Source organism: Ochotona curzoniae, unplaced genomic scaffold, assembly GCF_017591425.1.
Source record: "Ochotona curzoniae isolate NIBS_2020 unplaced genomic scaffold, NIBS_Ocur_1.0 scaffold_2453, whole genome shotgun sequence".
In the NCBI taxonomy this organism is placed as follows: Eukaryota; Metazoa; Chordata; class Mammalia; order Lagomorpha; family Ochotonidae; genus Ochotona; species Ochotona curzoniae.
This window is the reverse complement of record NW_024467094.1, coordinates 10,919,360-10,937,339: the sequence shown is the minus strand read 5'-3', so window position 1 is coordinate 10,937,339 and position 17,980 is coordinate 10,919,360. Positions and strand designations below refer to the sequence as shown.

General features: G+C 42.7%; 1 protein-coding gene and 1 non-coding gene across 2 annotated transcripts in view; one reads left to right on the top strand and one right to left on the bottom strand.

Annotated features, from left to right (window-relative positions):
• The window catches only part of METTL16 (methyltransferase like 16), a 53,712-nt gene that overhangs the window by 17,178 nt on the left and 18,554 nt on the right, over window positions 1–17,980 (bottom strand). The window contains exons 4-6 of the mRNA XM_041000576.1: window positions 12,555–12,695; window positions 9,502–9,617; window positions 5,942–6,084 (exon numbers count right to left, since the gene is read on the bottom strand). Coding sequence (XP_040856510.1) covers window positions 5,942–6,084; window positions 9,502–9,617; window positions 12,555–12,695 — 400 coding nt within the window. The remainder of the gene's footprint in view (window positions 1–5,941; window positions 6,085–9,501; window positions 9,618–12,554; window positions 12,696–17,980) is intronic.
• Window positions 14,935–15,037, top strand: LOC121170540. The gene has a single exon (XR_005885973.1). It is a non-coding gene; the product is annotated as a U6 spliceosomal RNA (small nuclear RNA).

The window sequence follows — 17,980 nt, the reverse complement described above, 5'->3', positions numbered from 1 at the left end:
TTAGCATGAAGTAAAAATCAACATAGCAGCATCTGCCCCATTCAGAGCTCACAAGTAGGAAACGCTCCCGCGTTTTAATGGCAAACATGTTGTACGACCTGGAGAACAAGCTGGTATGCCATCTGTCCCTCAATAATTCTCTACCTTTCATATCTGTGTGGGGGAGTTGAGGAGCAATTCTGTTAACAATACTTCAAACAAACAAACAAACAAAAACAAAACAGCACTTAATTGATTTGTAACTCTACCCTGAGTCCCAATCAAAGTTTGGGTCCTTGCTACCAGTACGGGAGACCTGATTACACCATGCTCCTGGCTTCAGCTGGGCTCAGCCCTGGGCACTGCAGCCACCTGGAGTTAAGGAGTGGGTGGAAAAGCTCTCTATCTCAGAAACACTTTCAAATAAACAAATCTTTAAGAACATAAATAAATAAATAGATAGCTGTTCCTAATAGCATTTTTTAATTAAAGATTTTTTTTTTAAAAATTTTTATCACAAAGTCAGATATACAGAGAGGAGGAGAGAGAGAGAGAGAGGAAGATCTTCCATCTGATGATTCACTCCCCAAGTGACCACAATAGCCAGTGCTGTGCTGATCCAAAGCCAGGAGCCAGGAACTTCCTCCAGGTCTCCCACACGCAGTGCAGGGTCCCAAGGCTTTGGGCTGTCCTCGACTGCTTTCCCAGGCCACAAGCAGGGAGCTGGATGGGAAGTGAGACTGCCGGGACTAGAACCAGCATCAATATGGGATCCTGGCATGCATTCAAGGCGAGGACATTAGCCAGAGCCACTGTGCTTGGCCCCCTAATAGTATTCACAGACAACAATTCAGTTAACAAGAAGAAGTAATGCAGAAGTCAAGTTGAGACCACCCCAGGATAGGATTCTTGGGAACACTCCAATTAACTGCTGGACTGTGACTGCCAGCATAGTGAAAATTACAAGGGCTAGGGCTGTGAGCAGGTGTTCTAGGGGTTACTGAGAGTCACCCCTATAGGGCTGAGGCACCTACTGGTGTTCCTGAAGACCAAGCCTATGGCAGGATGGGCTGGGCAAAGCCACACTTACCCATTAGTTCACAGGAGAGATGAAGCTGGGGATAGAACTCACCAGACAGCTACACCCACCAGTATGTGAGCTGGCTGGTACACGTGATGGATTGAACATGACCCTGCATTGGCTGGCACACACAAGAGTCTGAGCTCATAGGATGTGGGGTCCAACTTTGGAGTGCATGTGTCTTAGTTGCTGATGCCTGTGCAATAGACAGCACGCCCAGACACACAGGAGGACATGACTTCCTCATCAGAGGATGAAAAGCAGACCATACTGGACAGTTCTCCTGGCAAAGCTTTGTGGCATGTTCCTGGGTCTGTGGATGTACTGAAGTAAACTTTCTGACTTTCTTTCTCTCTCTCTCTTTAAGATTTGTTTCTTATCAGTGGAAATGCAGATCTACAGAGAGAAGGAGATACACAGATAAAGACCTTCTGTCTGCTGGTTCACTCCTCAAGTAGCCATAAGGCTGGAGCTGAGCTGATCCAAACCCAGGAGCCAGGAGTCAGGAACCAGAAGCCAGGGGATTCTTCCAGGTCTCCCACACAGGTACAGGGTCCCAAGGCTTTGGGCTGTCCCAGGCCACAAGCAAGGAGTTGGATGGCAAGCAGAGCAGCCGGGACAGGAGCCGGTGCTCAAATGGGATCCCAGAATATGCAATGCACGGACTTAAGTCAGTAGGCTATCGTGCCAGGCTCCTGAGGTGGACTTTGTCAATTAAGACCTTGGAAATATTTTCTTGGGCCTGGAGCAATGAAACCAACAACTTCTCAGAACCATCAAAACCACCGAAATAGCAGTCTCGGAACACTCTTCCCCAAAACGGGGTCTCTAAGGGTGTCATCAAATGACTATCTCCCACCCCTGGGAGCTGATGTAGTACGACAGCAAAGAGCAGCTTCCTCCCCTTCCCGCCCTACGGACACGGGAGGAAAAAAACTGCAACATTTGTCCAATCCCATGTTCTCCAAACCTGACCTTTCCTACACTTATCAGAGGCCCATGAGGGTGTGCAATCCTCTAAACAATATTAAAAAGAAAATAAAAGGATCTGATTATTAACCATATGAAATAGTATCCATTTAATTCTACCACCACCCTACCAGGTGGTCACCATCAGCTCATCTGTACCAATGAGGAAACAATAAACATAAGTCAAAGGGTCAGATCCAAAGGGCTCAGACTCTGAAATCTGTTGCCCATCCCCAAAGCTATCAAGTGGAAGAGGATAAGGAACAGAAAGGGAAAGGCAGAGAGAATGGGTGAAACCAGAATCAAGCTGGAGCCCTGTGAAGCACAAATGTTTGATTTCTGAAGAAATTGTAGGGGCATTGCCATAAAGGAGGTCAGTTACAGATTTAATCATCAACGACAAGCATGGCATTCAGGCCATGAGGAGTTTGACAAAGGAAGTCGGGTAGTATATCCCAAAGGATGGATAGGAGAGTCCTTACAAAAGAAAATCTTATTAAATTATTAAATAACCGCAAAGTCATAGGCACAAAGTGAGGCGATAAGCACTTGTAAACCTTGTCCGCTGCCAGAAAGGCTGCCTGCTTACGAGGCAGGGCTGTTCACTGGGCTACAGTCAGGAGAGCTGGGTTTCAGGCTGCTAATTTTTAGAACCAAAAGTTTGGATAACCTTACCTCCCAACTGTCTCTCAGCCAGAAAACTCTATAATACAAAACTTAACTGAAGTGGTGGCTGAGCGTGACCCAGATAAGCCCTGAATCTTACTGAGGCAGAACACCTTCAGTGTCATCCTAAGCTGGTTCCATTGGGCCCGGCGTGATATCCTAGGGGCTAAAGTCCCCACCTTGCATGCTTGGGATCCCACATGAATGCTGGCTCGTGTCCTGGCAGCTTCACTTCCCATCCAGCTCCTTGCTTGTAGCCTGGAAATTAGTCGAGGACGGCCCAAAGCTTTGGGACCCTGGACCTACGTGGGAGACCTAGAGGAGGTTCCTGGCTCCTGGCTTCAGATTGGCTCAGCTCCAGCTATTGTGGCTCTTGGAGAGTGAACCAGCTGATGGGAGATGTTTCCCTGTCTCTCCTTCATTCTGTAAATCTGACTTTCCAATATTAAAAAATCTTAAAAAAAAAAAAGATGAATCCATCACTGATTTTACACCATAAGGTTGTAAAGTCTGCTTACTCTGCAATTTTCAGGAACAAAGAAAAAAAAAATCCCAGAAGGATGAAAAAACAATAACAAAAACCACCAGGTGGTGGGGACAGTGTTATACCGCTTGTGATACTGGCATCCTACACTGGCACTGGTTCCAGTCTCCTCTTCCTGTCCAGCTCCCTGCTAATGTGACTGTGGAACAACTATGTAGGCCCCTGGCTAACCGTGTGGGAAACCTGAGCCTCAGCACAGCCAGCTCCAGCTGTTGCAGCCACTGGGGAGTGAACCAGCAGACGGAGGAGCTGTCTCTCCCTCTTTCTGTGGCCACTCTACTTTTCTTTCTTCTTTTTTTCCCCCATTTTTTAAATTTTTGACAATCTTTACATAGTTAATTATGACACAAACATTCAAGGGCTACAGGAAAGTGGGTAAGACTATCATTTCCACCTTGTTTTTTTCCCCTGTATCTGGGGTAAACGGGGAGATAAAGGGAGAATCCTCACCCAGTCTCCCACCCATCCCAGCTCCCTGATATGGGGCATGCTTGGCCACTCTACTTTTCAAACAACAAAATAAATAAATCTAAACAAACAAACAAAACAAATAAAAACAGACGGTAAGGTTAAGAAACTTGTTTTTAATCTCTTTTTTTAGAGGTTTAAAACAGGCAATTTTCACGGTATTGTAAAATTGCAGTTATGCACTGGAGTATAAACATTATGATGTTGACTCTAAAAATGTGTGTGAGGACATGAACTGGAGCATGTACAAAGGAAAGCAGGGTTAGCAGGATGTGAAAACAACAGTGGTTATGAGCAACACCCTCTCACAGAACACTGTTCTATTTGCTTTTCACTAAAATCATTTCTTCCCATCATCCTTCATCTTCCCCCTCAATCGATCTTACTTGAATTCCAACACGGCAGACAGCTGAGTCCTGTGTTTGTTTTCACTTATTTGAGATGAAGAGAAAGAGAGATACTGATCGTATCTACTTGTCCATTCCCCAAATGCCCACGATGGCCCTGGACTAGACCAAGGTGAAGCAAGGAACCAGGGAATTACCCTGTACCTGCGCTTGGGTGGCAAAGACCCAACCACTTGAGCCATCACCCGCTGCTGCCCGGGGTGCGCAGCAGCAGCAAGGTGGTGTCAGACACTTGCTGACACTCCCCAGACACTCCTACGAGGCTAAACACCCAACCTGTTTTCCTTTTCAAAATATTCTAATAGATCAATAGATCTGATTGAATCAATGGGGGGGGGGGAACCTGTTTTAACCTTTAGCTTCAGCAATGCACACTTTTTTTTTTTTTTTATAAAGAAATAGACATCCATGAATCAAGCTGCTTTCTATAAATTCCGGAATAAATTTATACTAACAGATCAGGATACTCGTCAATTTCAGGCCTTTTGCTAAAATATGCACCTTTAAATATTCGCAAATTCAGACGAGACCGGGTGCGTTCAGGGTGGTATGGCCATAGACTAAATATTTGTAAGTTCAAAAGAAAAGAAAAAAAAAGTCTTCCATTTAGCAAAGTCTTCTATTTTTGGGTTTTATATTAAAAATAAATGAAAGAAAGGTTTTGAAGAGGTATTTATACACCTATGTACATACAACACTATTTACCAAGGAGAGAAGCAACCCTAGTGCCCATCAACAGAGGAATGGATAAACAAAATGTGGTGTCATATGTAAAATGGAAAATCATTATTATTCAGCATTAGAAAAGGAAAGAAATTCTGATATATGCTACACTGATGATTCTTGAAAACACGATACTAACTGAAAATGACCCAATCACAGGAGAACAGATTTTATGATTCATGTAAAGCAGGAAACGAGACCCTTTCTTAGACAGAAAGAAGAGTGGCTGCCAGGGAGGGCTGGGACGGCAAGCCCTTTAATGTAATGGGTATGGAGTTATCGCTTTGGAAATGAAGGCTGGTTGCACAACAATACAAATGTCCTTACTGCTACCGAACTACACATTTAAAACATTATTAATATGGCAAATCTTATGTTATTATATTTGTCACATTAAAAAATAGAACTTCCTTCTATTCCAATACAAAATCCTAGGTCGAAAACTCTTTCAGCTTTGAACTACCACCTTATCCATCACTTCAACAACACGTGGCAGGGTGAGACAAGTCAAGCAAGACAAATAGCTCTTTTGGAGTACCTTATGCTGCTTAATGACAGGTGTGTTGCCCAAAATAATTAGCTTTTAGAAAGGAACAACCTTAACCTTACCACGGAGCTGGGCAGTAATCGTGGTTTTCCTTCATTAAGCACTTGACAGCTCAATGTCCTCACATCTGTCACTGTTTGAGAGACTGATTCCAAGAACATAAACGGCTTCAAGGACCAGGCAACACATTATTCTGGTTCATGGGACAGATCTGAACCCATCTGTTTTTTAATCAAAAGCCATATTTGAATCAGTTTTGTTCCATCACAGGCCCATACTAGTGGGAGCAATACAGTCAGATGTTGTTTTCCTTCCCCCTTGCTATGTAGCACAGATGATTACAAGAAACCAAAACCAATTCACGGCTCCAGAGTACCCTCAGAAACGAGATCTCTGCAGCCCTCAGCATCTCTACCTCTTCAATCTTTATGGGTTTATTTTTCACACCACGGATTACTTTCCCCTGAGTGACATGGCTTCTTTAGGAATTACATAGAGATTGTGTGTGTGCGTGTGTGTGTGTGTGTGTGTGTGTCTATCTGTAATAACCAACTTACCTCAATCTTTTTTTCAGTTGTAAACTGTCATGGATGATCCTTTTAACAAACTCTAACTCGCCTCCTTCTGCCATGATCTCTGTGACGCCCCCTGTATTCACAGAGCTGGGGGGTGGTCTTCGAGGATTCCGAGAGTTCACTCCCTGAAGACAATGACAAAATGCTCAGGTGAAACATTTTTACACTTACAAGAACCAAGACTCTGAATGCCATCTAAGTTCACATAAGAATGATTAGATGTCATTTTGTTTTCTGAGTATCATGCTAGATCAAAGACCTAAATTCCACAGAGCCATGTCAATATTAGGTTTTAAGCAACTTGCCAATACACCCACATTGGTCTTTTAATTTGTGTCAATAAATACAACTTTTTAAAACCTTTTTGTACAGTCCAGTCTAATACATTTTCCTTTTGTTGTTAAAGACAGAGACAAAAGTATATTTCATTCACGGTTTACTCCCCAGGCAGCTTTAATGTCCCAGAGCTGGGCCATGCCAAAACCAGGAGCACTGGCTTCTTCTAATTTCCCACATGGATGGCAGGGACTCAAGCACTTGGGCCACCATCTGCTACTCTCCCAGGGCATTTGCAGGGAGCTGGATCAGAAGTGGAGCATCCAGGACTTTATTATTATTATTTTAATTTTACATTTTTTTTTCAACTGCAAACTGTAGCAAATCTTGATCAGCTTTTACTGTGTGGCCAGAATTTAACTCACACTGACGTGGGTTGCCAGCAGCACAGGAAAAGCTTTACTCGTTATGTCACGGTACCCAGCCCTGCTACCGCTTGCTTAAGCTTTCTATCTTGTTATCATGCACAGAAAATTTACACAAAGATTAAACAAATGTTGACTTATATTTTTCTTCTAGTACAAAATGCATGAAAATATAAATACAAAAGCAAAAACTATAGAACTTAAGGAAACGAACCATACAAATAAATCTTTTATGGCCTTGAATTAAGCAAGGGTTCTCAGATATGACATCAAAAACATTAAAAAAAAAAAAAGGACAGATGAATTGCATTTCCTAAAAATTAAAAACCTTTTGAGCCACAAAGACAGAGAAGTGTAGAAAGAGAGAGGAACATTGTGGCAAGGTGGGTGAGGCTGTCTGCAGTAACACTCCACATGGGCACCGGTTTGAGTTGCTGCTCCACTTCAAATCTGGGTCCCTGGGAAAAGCAGTGGAGGAGGGTCGGTGTTTGGGCCCCTGCCATCCCTGTGGAGAGCTGGAAGAGGCCCCCACTCCTGACTTGAACTTGGCTCAGCCATGGCGATTACCGCCATCTGGAGAGAGAGCAGATGGTGATGCTAATACATAAATAAGATACATATTTAACAACAACAACAAATGCCAAAATACAATGCACAGAATGGTAGAAAACGTCTGCAAATCATCATCTAATCAAGGGTTTTGATCTAGGACAAAGGATATTTACAAATCAGTTATAAAAATAATAATCCAATTAAAAAAGTGGGCAAAGACTCTGAACAGAAAAAAATTAGCCAATAAACACATGACAGGGAGTGCAACATCAATCATCGGGGAAATGCTAACCCAGACGAGATGTCCACCACTTCACACTCACCAACACTACTATCCAAAAGGCAAACAGTGTTGAGCATGTGGAAAATAGGAATTCTCAAATGTTACTGCTATGGAATGTAAAATTGTATAGGCACCTGGGAAAATGGCCCCAGTTCCTCAATTAAGTAAACACAGGTTATCGTGTGATCTATCAGTTCCACTTGGGAGTGTACACCTACAAGACATAAAAAGCTACACCCACAGGAATATCTGATCATTGATGTTCACGGTAGCAAATTTACACGACTCAGAAAGTACAAACCAAGCAACCCAAAGAGGAGTGGGCACTTGTTCCAATGGTTAGGACACTTCATCCCACATCCCAGTTCTAGGGTTCAAGTTCCAACCTGGCTCCCAATCTCAGCTTCCTGTGGACATACTCCCTGGGAAGGAACAGGTGGTAAATCTCACAGTTGGGTACCTGGGAGAGACAATGAGTTGCAGACTCCTGATTTCAGCCCTGGCTGCTATTGCAGACAGATGAGGAATGAACTAATGGATGGAAGGGTTCTCTCTCTAAAAGAAATACTACAACTAATACTAACTAATACTGGGTGATGGATTTCTATCCAGGGCAATGAAATGTTCTAAAAATTGTGAAAATTGCTGCACATCTTTGAGAACATATTAAAAAACATCCAATTCTACACATTAGATAGGTGAATTTTATGGCATATAAATTATTTCTCAGTAAAGTTCTTAATGTCTTCCCAACAGTAAGGACTAGGCTAGGGCCAGAATCAGGAGCTAAGAATTTAATCCAGGTTTCCCACATAAGTGAAAGGACTTAGTTGCTTAACCCATTTCCACTGTTTTCTAACACCTCTGGTGCTAGGAAGCAGAGCTGAGAGCAAGGAATTAAACCCAGGTTTTCTGATGAGAGATGTGAGCATATTCACCGGTGTATTAAACACCAGGCCAAACCTCCCCCCAACATATGTACACATTAAAAAATGTAAATACCTTACATTGCAATATATATGCATATTTTTAATACATCTTTTTAAAAAAAAGATTTATTTATTTTTATTGGAAAGTCAGATACACAGAAAGAAGGAGAGACAGAAAGGAAGATCCTCTGTCTGCTGCTTCACTCTACAAGTGGCTGCAACAGCCGGAGCTGAGCCAATCCAAAGCCAGGAGCCCGGAACCTCTTCCGGGTCTTCCACATAAGTGCAGGGTCCCAACGCTTTGGGCCGTCCTTGACTGCTTTCCCAGGCCACAAGCAGGGAGCTGGATGGGGAGTGGAAAAACTGGATATGAACTGGCACCCACATTGGATCCTGATACATGCAAGGCAAGAATTTAGCCACACTGGCTATTGCGCCAGGCCCTACTCACTTTTTATTATCATTAGGTTTGCTAGATGCAGAAAAAGTTAATTTTTTTTTAAACAGCACTGACATTTCAAAACAGGTTTGCTCCTTTTAGCTAGTGCATCTCTTTTCATGTTCATGAGCAAATACATTTTTTTTTTTTTCTCTTGAAGGTAGAGAAAGGAAATCAGACACTTGTTTATCTCAAGTTGACAGCAAAAAATAAAACCAGCCATTTCCTCCCTAAACCAGTGAATCTAGTCCAGGAACGGACTATCATCTAAATTAGTCTGATTAGACGAAAATCTAAAGTCCAGTGATTTGGGTAAGAAAACGCTCTCTCCTCACTCTGCCACCTGCTGACTACCACTTTACAACAAACAAACCAGATGGAAAACACAAGAAGCAAAGTGCTGGCTACAGGTGGGAGAAAAGTGAGAAAAAACAAAAAACAAACAAAAAAAAACAACAGCCCCACTCTTTATGACATAGCAAATGACTCCCAAAGACCAAATTACTATTGGAATTCTCAGATGTGCAAACCAATTTAAGCTCGGTTTTCAGCTACTTCAAACTAAATCATTCTGATACTATATCTGTAAAAAAGGGTAAATTTTTACTGGAATTAGCTTTTACTTTAAGATATTTTACCTTGGCTTCCAATTGATTGGCAAAAAAAGGAGGGTTGCACATGCAAAAGTCATAGATGATCTCAGACTCTTCCTTCAGAGCGTCCATCAGGAGGGTCTTCTGTGGCACTTTCACCACTAGGAGAAAACACTGGAATTATTAACCACCACTGACGTGCTGTAGGGGCTCTGAAACATGGCCACAAAATCTCTGACACACTGTCCTCATGAAGAGAGGCTCTGTATCGCATATTTTCATGGCAATGCAGAATAAAGCAAAGAGATGGAGAGCAAGGAGGGAGGACCTGTGCAGTGGCATAGTGCACTAAGCCTCGGCCTCTGTCTGTGGCGTCAGTGTCTGATACAGACATTGGTTCATGCCTGATTGCTCCAAATCAGATCCAGCTCCTTGCTTATAGCTTGGGAAATTAGCAGAGACGGCCCAAGTCCTAGGGCTCCTGTACCCACACTGAAAACCCAGAAGAAACTCCAGATTCCTGGCTTTGGATTGACCAAGCTCCAGCCACTGCAGCCATTTGGGGAGTGAACCAGTGAATGGAAGATCTTTCTCTCTCTCTCCCTTCCTCCTTCTCTCTGCAACTCTGCCTTACAAGTAAAAATAAAATTAAATCTTCAAAAATAAATAATAAAATAAAACAAGGGGATACCACTATATATACCTACTAAAATGGTCAAATTCCTCAATGCTAACAAGTTACAATTCTTGCAAGGACACAAGCAACAGGAATTTTCATTGACTGCTGGTAGTAACGCAAAATGGTTCAGTCACTTTGCAGGGTTCTAGGGGATGTGGGGGTGCAATGACTACATATTATCAAGGAATCCATTTTTATGACTGTCATGAAGCTCAAGGTGTTAACATTGACATGGGTTTTAAAAGGATGTAATGTCACTCTATTCCGAACTCTCTGATTGTAACTGGTCTTCCTTCTTAACCTCACCCAAAACCCCAGACTGACAAGGTTCCAATCCCTGCCTTCCTATTCCTGGCCCAGGTCAAGCATGTAGGAGGCTTTTTCAGAGGAGAACACGACTTTGTCTTCCCAGAAGATAGCCCTCCAACTCACTTTATGAGGCAGATAGCAGCCATAGCCACAGATAGGCTGGGGCCTGCGCAGGCCTCAACAGGTTCAGTCACTTTGGGAGACCATTGGATGGTTTCCTTCAAAACAAATTCTTTCACCAAATCCAGTAAGTATGTTCCCTGGTATTTACCTGAAGAAGTTGAAAATTTAGAAACTGCACACAGATATCTATAGCAGCCCTATTCATAACTCCCCACACTTGGAAGCAACCAATGGCATGCTCAGACAATGAAATATTTAAAAGGAATGTGTTAAAAAAAAAAAAAAAAGTGGGGCAGGCAATTACCCAGGCAGTTAAGAAGCCTGCATCCCAAATCAGTGCTCCTGACTCTGCTCCCTTCTAACCCTCACTCTGGAGGGAGGCTTGGGGGACAGTTCAGCGTCCTCCACTCCATGTTGGAGCCACGTGCTGAGGACCCAGCTGGCAGCATGAGCCCAGGACAACCCAGCTTTCAGGGATGTGGGCAACGAACCAATGGATACAAAAGGATTCTCCTGCCCTCTCTACCTCTCAAATAAATAAACCATGTATCTTTAAATGTGTTAAAAAGATGTGGAAGAAATATAAATGAATATTAACTGAAAAGTCAACTTGAGAAGGCTACATACTCTGATTTCATCTGCATGACATTCTAGAAAAGGAAAAACTATGCAGACAACAAAAAGATCAATGCTTTCTATCCTTCCCACCCTGATCAAACATGTAATCATTACTTAAAAAAAAAAAAAAAGATGAATGGTTGCAGACAGCAGCAGTCCAGACCAGGGACGCCCCAACACCCAGTGAGCACTGACAAGGTGCTCCATGGGGATGGGCCCCTCGGGTGAGGGACGCTGACAGGGAGGGCAGCTGAAGAAATGTGGGAATCTGCTCCATTTTGCTGTGAACAAAAACCAACCTAAAAAAGGTATCTGTTGCAATACACAAATAAACAAAAATAAAACACTTCGGACTGGTCCTAAGGGTATATAGCAAAAAAAGCATTCGTTCCTGAGAATTTACTAAAATGTGTAAATAAATAAGTTCACCTCAGCAAGCAGGCAAATTCACAAATACAGAATCCACAAATCATGGAATTTTGAATTTGTTTTTCTCAAAAAGAATTTTTGAGAATTTTTTGGGTGGATTTTCTTTTTCTTTCTAATTCTAGTATTAAAATAACTCATTATAACATGCCAGGTTTTACCAAAAGATTTATTTATTGTTTTTTTTTTTTTAAGATTTATTTTTATTATTTTTTCATTGGAAGGGCGGATATACAGAGAGGAGAGACAGAGAGGAAGATCTTCCGTCCAATGATTCACTCCCCAAGTGAGCACAACGGGCCGATACTATGCCGATCTGAACCCAGGAGCCTCTTCAGGGTCTCCCACGCGGGTGCAGGTTCCCAAAGCTTCGGGCCGTCCTCGACTGCTTTCCCAGGCCACAGGCAGGGAGCTGGAAGGGAAGCAGGGCTGCCGGGATTAGAACCAGCGCCCATATGGGAACCCGGGCGTGCAAGGCGAGGACCTTTAACCACCTGCGCCACCGCACCGGGCCCTATTTATTGTTTTTTAATTGCATAGTCAGATATACAGAGAGGAGGAGAGCAAGATCTTCCATCCACTGAATCACTCCCCAAGTGGCCGTTATAGCCAGTGCTGAGCTGATCTGAAGCCAGGAGCCAGGAGCTTCCTTTGGGTCTCCCATGCAGGTGCAGGGGCCCAATGGTTTGGGCCGTCCTCGACTGCTTTCCCAGGCCACAAGCAGGGAGCTGGGTGGGAAGTGAGGTTGCTGGAATTAGAACCAGCACCCATATGGGATCCTGGCACATGCAAGGTGAGGACTTTAGCAGCTAAACTACCGCACTGGGCTTGTGCCAGATTTTTAAAAATGACCAATGTCTAATTAAAGCAAGAGATGAAATGTGTGCAATTAGAAAGGTTAATAAATCAGTGTTGAAGGAGACTGTTACTCTGTGGAGCTCACCTTTTATGAGATCAGATAAGTTATTCTGTTCCACGTTTTTCTTTGCATAGTTGAAACACATATCATCCACTTCTGTTGCAAGGAAATACCAGCCATTTAAGGTTGCTCCAAGTAAGGGATAGATGCAGGATGCTCCAGTTCCTAGTAAAACGAAAACTCAGGATATATTCATGTAGCGGAGGAAAAGGCAAGAAAGACAGTGGAAACACTGTTCTTCCTCTCAGAATTAGTACAGTTTGCGCAGCTGAAATCACAACCAACCTTGTGGCTTATGGGTCAGGTTCTTCAGCTGTTTCCTGTATATTTGTCTTCCCTTGGAATGAGATTCAAATTTCCTAGAGGATAGAAAGTCTGCTGCCTTCATTTTTTTTTTTTTTACTATGTTGTATGTTAAAGGAACTACATAGAGCTGAAGGTTGAGAAATATATGGCTAATCAAAAATAGTGAAAATTCAAGTTACTTGATAAAAAGTCTTCATTTTAAATTCACACAGAACTCAACTTTTCTTAAAAGAAAATCAAAGCTCTTTGTTAGAACAGATCAACATATGTCTCATTCTCCAAACGAGGGAAAATCATACATAATCCAAAATGATCATATTAACTGACCTAGTCCCCAAAGTTCTCTTGTCCCATGAAAGAAGTCTGAAGTAAAAAAGAAAAAAGAAAGAACTTACTTCTTAAATGTGACAGAAACACCAGGCATTGGCTGGCTCCCAGGACAGCTCCAAGTGAGCTACTCACAGGCAAACCAGAAAATCACTTTCTGACAACCAACGATTGGTCCTGAACTTGTGGGTAGATTCGCTGGTTCTGGATTTGACTACACATTAACCACAAACACTGCTTTGATGACCATTGGCTAACGTGGGACAGTTAGAGCCTACAGAGCAGAGTGTGCCAGCAGAAGGCCAGTTTCCCCCCAGCCACACCTGGCCTAGCCGTCTAAGGCTCTGACAGGCTGAAGTAGAACATAGAGATGCTCCTCAGACACGGAAACCCAGGCTCCCCTCGGTTTCCTTAGGAGCTGTCCTGAACAGGCAGGCTAGGGAAGATGACACAGCTCCCCGAGTTACACTGACTCCTGCACAGCTGCCACGAGAGCCTAGTTCTCCTGGCCTGCTGCCTCACATGGGGACTTGTGACATGCAGAGAGGGTAACAGCTACTCAAGCACTTCTCAAAAGCCATAGTGTTTTTTTTTTTTTTTTTTTTTTTTTTGCTCCAGCTGGCCTTTCTGCTGAGCCACTGTCATCCAGAGTAGGAGGAAAACCCAGGCCATATCCCAGGGCCTTGACCCCTCACACAGCCAACTCTCTCTTCATACTTCAATTGCATTTCAAAGAAAAAAAAAATACATATAGTATCTCCAGGGAAACAAATGCTGGTAAAAGTTTGTCTGCCCCGCATCCTCAGAGCTTCTGAATTCTGAAGACCAAAAGACTTGTAGGCTAATATTCCAATGCCCTTAGAAAGTCAAATGACATTTTAAAATTGGGTAATAATTTTGTAGTGATAAATAAAAATGGAAACTAGCTAATCATAGAATTAGAGCAAACTGATGGAGTCTGGGGGAAGATTTTATATAAAACCCTAATTAGAATGAATGTGATTTCAGCAAGTAATGCCCCTTGTGAAGAGCTGGAATCCATTAACCTTCCATGTCCCCAAGTGTTTTTTTTTTTTTTTTTTGAGGGTCTGGGGCACAATTAAAATCAAATTAATACCAAACAGGTTGTCAAGCTTTTTAAGCTTTTTAGAACTCATCCTCTAGTCTTCTGTCATGATTGTAAAAGGGTTAAAGCCCACGGTGATGTTTACAAAGTACTGAGTTCAGAGGAAATGCTCGTAATTTCTTTGTTTTTCAGATTTTGGAAAGGTAGGTGTACATAGAGAAGGAGAGACAAAAAGATTTTCCTTCCACTGGTTCACTCCCCAAATGGCTGCCATGGCAGAACTGAGCCAATCCAAAGCCAGGAGCAAGAAGTTTTTCTGGGTCTCCCACATGGGTGTAGGGTCCCACGGCTTTGGGCCATCTTTGACTGCTTTCCCAGGCCACAAGCTGGATGGGAAGTGGAGCAGCCAGGACACGAACTGTCAACCATATGGGATCCTGGCACTTGCAAGGTAAGGATTCATTCACTGAACCATCAGGCCAGGCCCCAGAATTCTCAATGTTAAAAGAATGACATATTTATTCAGCAACACTCAACAAATTGTTTCCTAGATACTTGCTTTGTGCCTGAAATCTTGCTAGGCCTTGGATTAGCATACACAGCAAGGAAACAAAATAAAAGGCTCTGTGCTTTGCAACCCAGTGGCAGAGAATGGCACTAATCATATAATCAGACAAATGAAAACACAGCTGAAAATGAATGAAGGTGCTCGCTTCGGCAGCACATATACTAAAATTGGAACAATACAGAGATTAGCGTGGCCCTATGCAAGGATGACACGCAAATTCGTGAAGTGTTTCATATTTTTACTTTGCCAGCTCAGCTTTCAAACCAAGAGATAGTCTTCCCAAGAAACTGTTGAATTTATCTGGACAATAAGATGCTGGACTCTACGCAAGATACATGTTTGCAATGAAAGAATCAAGACTGGTTTTGATCTGTAATACTGTAACAAGGTGGAGGAATCCACCATGGGGGGAGAGCATGGGGAGGGGTTGGGGGAATCCCAGAGCCTATGAAACTGTGTCACAAAATAAAATAATAATAATTTAAAAAAAAATGAAGGAAGGAAAAAAAAACAGCTTTCTGAAATCTTGTTAACTCAAGAACTCATCTTGGGCTGTACTGTCAAGAAGAAAAGGCTTTTTTGAAAAGGCAAAGCTTCAGACAAGAATTAAGGTACAGCATACCATGAGAATGAACACAGTGAAGTGGGAAAGTCCCAGGCTCAGGAAACAACATAAACAAAGGCTTGGGATCAAGACAGCTTTAATAGAACTTTTAAAACACACTATAGCAAACAAGGGTAAGAATCTCAAAAGATGAGGCTACCGGAAGATTGGAGATGCGAACAGGATCAGACACCAGAATCGTAACAACGCCCTGTCCAACTTTCAGAGGTTCATCATAAAAGCTGCAGGATGCCATCAAAGTAGGAAAAGATGTGATCAAACACAGATGTAGGTATCTTTCCTAGATGGAATGCAGAGAATGAAATGGAGCAACAACATGGTTGATGAAAACAGACTAGTTGAGAAGCTACTATGAAGACAAGATGGGAGACAATGGTGATTCAGACTGAGTTGGTGGCAGACAGAGAGCAGATAATTCAAGAAACAGATCGGGGGCCTGGCACAGTAGCCTAGCGACTAGAGTCCTGGCCTTGCACGAACAAGGATCCCATTTCAGCGCCAGTTAAAATCCTCTTTGCTCTGCTTCCCATCTAGCACCCTGTTTGTGGCCTGGGATACTGCACCCGCACAGGAGAACTGTAAAGAGGTTCCTGGCTCCTGGATTCGGATTGGCTCAGCTCTGGCCGTTGCAGCCACTTGAGGAGAGTTTCCTCTGTATCTCCTCCTCTCTGTATACCTGACTTTCCAATAAAGATATTTAAATCTTTTTTTTTTTTTTTTTAAGATTTATTCATTTTATTGGAAAGTCAGGTATACAGAGAGGAGAAACAGAGGAAGATCTTCTGTCCGATGATTCAGCAGCAAAGGATGATACAGGTGCTTAGGTCCCTGACATAGGTGGGAGACCCAGTTAGAGTTAGCCTCCTGGTTTGGGCCTGGCCTACCCCAGTTATTGCAGCAATTTGAGGAATAAACCAATGGATGGAAGATTCTCTCTCTGTCACTTTGTCTTTCAAATAAATAATGCCAAAACAAACGAAACAAAGAAATCAACTCCAACATCACCTTAGAGAGAATAATCAGCAGAGCTAGTGACAGCCCTTCTCCGTGAGAAGTGGGGGAGGGAATGTCCAGATGACCAGATGGACTGTGAAGGGGTCACTGAAAGAAGGAATAAAGGAAGCCAACAGCAATCAGTAAGAGCTATGGCGTTGGTTTTGGACATGGCAAGTTTGACATGTTTTAGAGATATTCGGGTTTCTCGCATAAATGAGTAACAACAAAAGTCATCTGGTTAAGAGAATCTATAAATACATGACTTATTTGCCCAGAAATGGGAAATAATGTCATCAATGTGAATGAAGCTGCCAGAGTACGGTGCTAAAAGAGGCAGAGGCTACAGACAGAGACTAAGTAAGCATTATCAATAGGAGATGGTCAGATACAGGAAAATATGCCTGAAAAGTGGAGAAAGAGCAGCAATAAAAAGGAAAAACAGAAAGTCTGGGGTCATGGGAGAAAATGGAGGCAAGGGCATGAAAGAGACAGGTGGGTTCAATAAATGATGCTGAGGGGCCTGTGATCCCATACGGGCACCATTTCGAGTCCCAGCTGTTCCACTTCTGATCCAGCTCCCTGCTAATGTGCCTGGGAAAGCAGCAGAAGATGAGCCCAGGTACTTGTGTCCCCGCACCCCTGTGGAAGGCCTGGGTGAAGGTCTTGCCTCCTGCCTTTGGCCTGGTCCAGTGCTACCTGTTGCGGCTATCTGCGATATAAGGCAATGTATAAAAAAATCCCTCTTTCTGCCTCTCCCTCTCTGTAACTCTATCAAAAACAGATAAATAGAACACAAACAAACAGGTAATTAAAACTGCAGAAAAGGTTGTGAAAGAACAGTAAAAATGTACATAAATGTCAAAAATAAACACAATTACTAACCAGAAATTGTGAAGGCTATTAACTATACTAAAGTTATATTTACATAGACAGCTGCTAATTCAGTTCATCCTAAAAGAAAAATAAAGGACAAAAAACTAAAAGAGCAAATGCAAAACTCAAATGAAAACATTGGCCATAACAAACACGTATCCATAATCACAAAGCAGACCCTGGCCTCATCTCCTCTGTATCTCCACTTACTCTCCTAAATGAATCAAACAGACTATCTTCTCTACTTATTACTTTACCTTCCTGCCTTTTTCTCCATATTCTTCTTCATCTTTTTCTCCATCTTTTTTAATGCTGTGTTTTTATTTTTTATTGGAAAGCCAGTTACACAGAACGAGAGCCAGAAAGATGCTCTATATGCTTGTTCACTCCTCAAGTGGCCACAATGGCCAGAGCTGAGTCAATCTGAACCAGGAGTTTTGTCTGGGTCTCCCACCTGGGTGCAGGGTCCCAAGGCTTTGAGCCATCCTCTACTGCTTTCCAGGCCACAGGCAGGGAGCTGATGGGAAGTGGAACAGCCAGGATATGAACCATTGCCCATATGGGATCCTGCCACATGCAAGGCAAGGACTTTAGTCACCATGCTACCACACCAGGCCCCTTTTTCTCCTTTTAAATTCATATTAAGTATTCTCTACAGAAAAATCATAAGAGATTCCTGAAAACATTCA